General features: G+C 51.1%; 1 protein-coding gene across 1 annotated transcript; it reads right to left on the reverse strand.

The window, feature by feature from the left end:
• Positions 1–809: 809 nt before the first annotated feature.
• CD200 (CD200 molecule) lies at positions 810–5,659 on the reverse strand (the record flags this gene model as incomplete). The annotated part of the gene is made up of 5 exons (XM_009577249.1): positions 5,653–5,659; positions 3,404–3,742; positions 1,982–2,084; positions 1,655–1,775; positions 810–1,017 (listed from the first exon to the last, which is right to left on the reverse strand). Coding segments are annotated over exons 1-5 (778 nt in total), but the record flags the coding sequence as incomplete, so codon positions are not given.
• Positions 5,660–5,880: the final 221 nt, after the last annotated feature.

Below are 5,880 nucleotides of genomic sequence, written 5' to 3' on the forward strand. Positions count from 1 at the left end.
CTCCCCGGTTTGTCTGGCTTGATCCTTGCTGGTGCCCACATGCTCACCCATGCTCGCTCCAGGTGCTGCACCAGGGACACACAGGCTCTGACCCTGGTCCGTGCTGGTGGCTGGCACTTGGTTTCTCTCACTCGGGTCTCCCCAGTCGGTGGCACCCAGGCACACGTGCCGCTGGCCCTTGGTCCTGGCCCAGCTGCTGACACCAGGCCCCCATACACACATGTGCACCAGCTAGGGAGCCCCTCACCCAGGAAAAGAGTTAGAAATGGAGTTTAATGAGAAGATAGGACAGACCGTGGTGACAAGGCGACCAGGCGCTGGGCATGGTCAGACAAGGGTACTGACCAGCCTCCTGTGTACGTGCAACCAGACCCTTTTATCCATATATCCCTCCATTTTCCCAGGCTTTTTCATCCCCAAATCCCCTTGATTCCTCCCTTTCTCACCTTTGGTTCCTCCCCTAAGCATCCCATAATAAGCCCTGTGCAATCCCAAAATGCTCTTCCCCTGCATCACCTCAGGTGTCCATACCCCTTTAGACAGTGACCCCCCTCAGTTCGAAAGGTGCTCCACTGATGACTCATCTGGGTGGGTTTCACACCTGGACCCTGGGGCTGAGGATCTCCTGTGATGCCTCTGGGAGGAGCCTGCACAAGGTACCCCTTCCTCTGAGTCTTTTAGTTTGGACTCCCCACCTGCCCCTGTGCTCCTCTGGGCTTGTGGACGTGGGCCTTTAGTGGGCTGATGTCTCTCCTTCCTGTGCTGGGCTGGGGAGCAGCCAGGGTGGGGTGTTATTCGGACTCCTTCACCTGCCGTTGCCTCTCTGTCCTCCTTCATGGGTGTGCAGCCGAGCTCCCTGACGCATAACCCAACAGGTCCCCTCTCAAACACGCCGTGGACGTTGCTGTTCAGGTTCTCAGCTTCCTCTGAAAACGAGCACCTGCAATTTTTTTTCTCTCTCAGGTTTCTCTTCAGACCTGGTAGCCTTTTGTGAAATGAGGAGCCTGGTGTCTGCTCCTGCAAAAGACCCAGCACAGTGGTGTGGTAACCACGACAAAGCTCTACGTTATCTGGCAGAGAGAAGTGACAAGAAGACAAGAGGGCTCCCATTCACAGCACAGGACTAGCAAGAGCTTGCAAGGAAAAGAGGGAACCTCTGGGAGGTCAGAGGTAAGTGTCTAGTGGGGGTGACTCCCATCTGTGGTCACTTACTGGTTTTGTCTGTGGATGCCACCAACCCTCCAGAGCACTTTCACGCCTGCATGACCAGCAGGGCAGGGGAGACTTTTCTGGGGAAACTTCTGCGTAAGGCTGCTGGTTACAGCGCCTGAGCTCTGCAGCACTCCCTTCCCTTTGTCCAGAAGGGACAACCCCTCTGCCCGCTGGGCATTTCCAGTAGCTCTTCCATGCCTTTCCACCTAACCGTTGACTAACTTTTCTCCTTCGTGCTCCAGGCTTTCCCCAGTATTGCTAGACGTTAGATGGGGCACGTATGGTGTCATCTACCCAGTGTGGCTGTCCCACACAGCAAAGACATGGCAGCAGGAGCGGACCCCAGCTCTCAATGGAAGGGTTTTGTCACATTCCTGGTAAGTGTTGCCAAGACTTCTGAAGGATGTGAATAACTACTGGAAGCCTTGGGCGTTTGCATTACCTCGTTTTCGTAAACAACATGCTGGTCCTTCGGCATGTGCAGGCTCATGGCTTTCTCGCTTAGGTCTTGGTGTAAGCCTTGCTCCTCTGCAGGTGTTCTGCGTGCACTATGTCTCTTCAGTCTGAAAAAAAAACCATTAACTAGTCACATAATGCTTAGAAACCTCCTGGCGTTTAGAGTGAATCTTGCTATTTTAAAGATGCTGTTACCACCTGGGTAGGTTTCCGGGGCAGGTATATAAAAACACCAACAGGAAACAGAAAGGCAAATCACAAGGTGAACACAGGCAAGCCATGTCATTTGCAAGAAAATGGAAATTACTCTTACTTTTTCTTTTTTCTGTTGATTAGTCTTATGATGCAATATATCAAGACTATTAAGAACACCACAGCTATGAAGATGGCCGTGATGATTATGCTCTTCTGAACACCTACAAAAAGAAACCAGTAAGTTCACATAGAACATAGAGGCATGTCAACATGTTTCTCGTGTCCTCTTCCAGAGGTTGGGACTGAAGTGAAACGTTCATCAGTTTGTGCTCATTTATTCTTTGAAGAAGAGAAAGGAACAGTGTAGCAACATAACACCGTGGTAGGTGAGGAATTATTTTGTTTTTGAAATAAATACTTCTAATGTCTCACATTTCCTTGGTATTGGGAGAACCAAAACCCAGCGTTTTTACTCCTGATCTATTTGCATTTCTCCTTCTGTGTGAAGAAGTTTTATCATGAGGAAAGTCTCCCATCCTTCCTGAGACATACCCTCCGGCAAGATTTTCCATGTGAAATGTTGTTCCCCAGCATCTGACAGCCAGGGGCCTGCTCTGCTGGTACCCTCCAGCTGTGGATACTGCTGGAGAGCTGATCACATCTGCTCTAAATCAGTGATTAAGTAGAAATATAAACATACAAAGACATATATACATATGTACACAAAAATCTACATATTTATTAGATATATATGTGCACACACCCACCACACAGACACAAAGGTACCACAGGGAGGAGTCTTCTGAATGGTTTCAAATAATGAAATCTTCACCTGGCATGAGATCTGAACTCCCAGAAAAACGTCTAGTGAGACCTACGTAAGTACAAGCTGCACTCCCACAATTGTACATCCTTTCCTAAGCGCTCCCCACTACGTGCTGCACCTCTCCATACAAACGCAGCCTACCTTCCTTTCCTTTTTCCAGGTGAACTTCCTTCTTTTCCCTTCCCTGTGGGTGGTCAAGGAGGCAGGTCAAGGCACGGAGGTGGTTGGCAGAGAAGGTAAGTCTGTTTGTCACTGTTACTGTTCCATTTGCGTTTTGGATGTGGTGTATTTCAGGGGACTCATCCAGGTCTGTGTCATCCAGCCAGGTGATTTTGGGGGCAGGCTTTCCTGTTGCTGAGCAAACTGCCGTGAGGAGACCCTCAGTGGGCAGGTGGGAATCATATTCCACTGTTAGCTCAGAAATTGCTAAAAGCGAAAAGAGAAGGTACTTTTTATACTCTGTGGCGAGTTTATCATCAAAGCTGGATCGGTCACCTCTCTGTATGGGGGTTCTTATCCAAAAGCATCTCCTGAATTATTTACCTTCACCTCCTCTGAGGAAAGGTGTGGCAATTCTGGAGACTATCGACTAAGGAGATGCTGCTGCATGGAAAGTCTCCATGTGGTGGGGGGGATAATGCCTTACATTACATCCGACTACGTCAGACCTGTGCTGAGTGCCAGAAAGTGAGAAGGTGTCAGTGGAAAACTTACTTTGGATGTTGAGGTATATATCTTTGTTGAAAGAGCCATGAAGGAACACGCTGAAAATGCATCTGTAATAGGACTCATCCTCGAATGTGAGATTTTGGAGTGTGATAGCTGAGGCCTTCAGGGTTGCTCTAGTGAAACGCGCCTTCTTCTGAAATGACCCTATCAGCCTCAACCCGTGCTTTGGACTGTAGGTGGCTATATTCTGGAAGGAAGACCCGTTTATCTTCTGCCAGGTGACTTGCAAAACATCCATCGAGAGCGAAAAGTTGCAATAGAAATTTGCCTCTCCACCAAGGGCTGCTGTAATAACGCTATCAGATTTCACAGCTTCCTTCAAACCTAGGAACACAGCAAACCCCAAAATCAGAGCAAGAGGAAGAGCAATTCACTGGGGGAAGGCTGTAGTGCCTTGAAGCGTCCAGTCACAGTGTTCCCATCTTACAGAGCACAGGAGTAAGGAACTCCACCACAGGGCCATGTGGCACACTGGGAGACCTCAGACATGTTGGTCTCATGGGTGGCCATGACATCATTAGCCTATGCTGTACATTTCTCATGGTGAGGAGGAAGGCAGCATGGGAACAGAGGTCAGGCAGGCTCCTTAGCAAGCACAGCAAACTTGAGCCCTGGGCTCATCTGCTTGCTTCTTCCCAGTGCGTTACTCTCAGCTCGCCTTTGTCCCTGGGAGCTCAGAAGTGTCTTCTACAGACCTGACACACAGCAACCACCCAGCGAAAGTGGCTCTTGCTCCTGAGAGCATCCCCGCTCCCCTCTCGCCGGCACCTGCATGTGTGCAGGGGGAGGCAGAGCAGCCCAGGGCACCCCGCAGCTGGCAGGCAGTGCAAATGGCTGCAGAGGGATAACCCCCTGCCCCAGCCTCTCCCAACAGAAGTGTGCACCGCCCAGACACGTGCATTAGAAATGCAAACCTGCTCCATCCCTTGTGCTGAGGAGCTTAGCATCACTTACAAAGAAAGGGAACATACGGGCTGAATACACAGCTTGAGTGCAAAGACAAACTGCCCTGTGCCCTCTCTGACCTGCATTTCCCGATTTTGCTGCTGACCAACCCTCAGATTATTAGCTACTCTTCCAGTTACCAATTAGTATTTTCCAGTCAGGATGGCATCTGGGTCTCTCTGCTTGCCAGGAAAGGCTGGTGATGCTCCAGAGTTAACCTTCTGCAGGGAAAGGGCGCTCCACTCACCTGTCACCTTCTCCTCCGACTGGCAGGCTCTGCAGAACAGCAGCAGGCAGATTTCGGCCCAGCAGAGCAGGGGAAAAAGCATCGTGGGACAGAGCAATTGCCCGGGAAAGCTCGCGCCCTTTTCCCGCATCCCTCAGAGGGCGGCTGGCATGCCCAGGGGGAGGGTTGAAGATTTTGCGCCTTTTTCCAATTGGGGCCAATCAGCAGAGCTGGTGGCAGAGAGCGGCCAGCCAGGAGGGAACTGTCCCCACGTTTCCTCCCGGGAGCCTGGTTAATCATTAATTGTGGCAGAGAGGCTGCGGGTTAGTGGTGCGACTTTGTCCCCCGCTGACTGCACTGGTTACCAGAGCTGGAAATAAATAGCACCCCCTTTTGTTTTTCCCCAGCAGCAAAGCTTGGTGTTGCCCCTTGTTAGCCCCATGCTGCTGAGCTCCGCTATGAGTGCCATCAGAAGGACTTGCACCTCGCAAGGCATGAATGTGGGATCTTCCTGCTAAGCGCAGGTGGTGGCTGGCAGAGAGGGGAGAAACGAGGGGCCACAGACCCTGGCAGCCCCCGCTGCCTTTCTTTTTGACAGGGAAGGGAGGGTGGGCAGGCATGCACTGCCTGTGGATCACCATCTCTGCGGCTTGCTGAGCACCACACTGGGCACTGATCCCGGGCTCACTTTCCTCCCCCGGACCTAGCACAGAGGATTCACAAGCAAGACGATTCTCCACCAAGAGGGCAGTGTGAAGGCACCTGCAGATGCCATTGCTTTGCCCCAACCCACGAGCACACCAAAACCACAAACTGGATTATGAAAGGAGTCTCTGCAGGGGGCAGGTTTGGCTGAAGTCTCCCCACCCCGAATGTGTTTGTATCTCATGTAATTCCAGAAAGGGAAAACCAGGGGTGCAACAGTGCTCCTGGGCTCAGGGGCAAGGTCTTGTGCCTGAGGGTTCCGCTGTAAACCCACACAGCACAGCCCCTGGCCACATGGTAATCCAGTGGTGAGATTAAGCACCACATGAAGTTTCTAGCTGTATTTACAGAAGGATACCCGCCATACTCTACACAATTTTTCTGGGCTTTTCTGTAAGAAAGGGAGGCGGCTATCTTACAGGAAAATATGAGAAGCAAATACCATACACATTCTGTCTTTCTCAGCTATTTATGAGTTGGACTCTTCCCTCCATCAGGAGGGGCAGCATAATGTTTTAGATTTGCAGGTTTCCACGGATTTACATTTCCCCCCTCCCCACCCCCGAGCCGAACCTTGTAGATTAAT

This window comes from Fulmarus glacialis, unplaced genomic scaffold (genome assembly GCF_000690835.1).
Source record: "Fulmarus glacialis isolate BGI_N327 unplaced genomic scaffold, ASM69083v1 scaffold41154, whole genome shotgun sequence".
Taxonomy (NCBI): Eukaryota; Metazoa; Chordata; class Aves; order Procellariiformes; family Procellariidae; genus Fulmarus; species Fulmarus glacialis.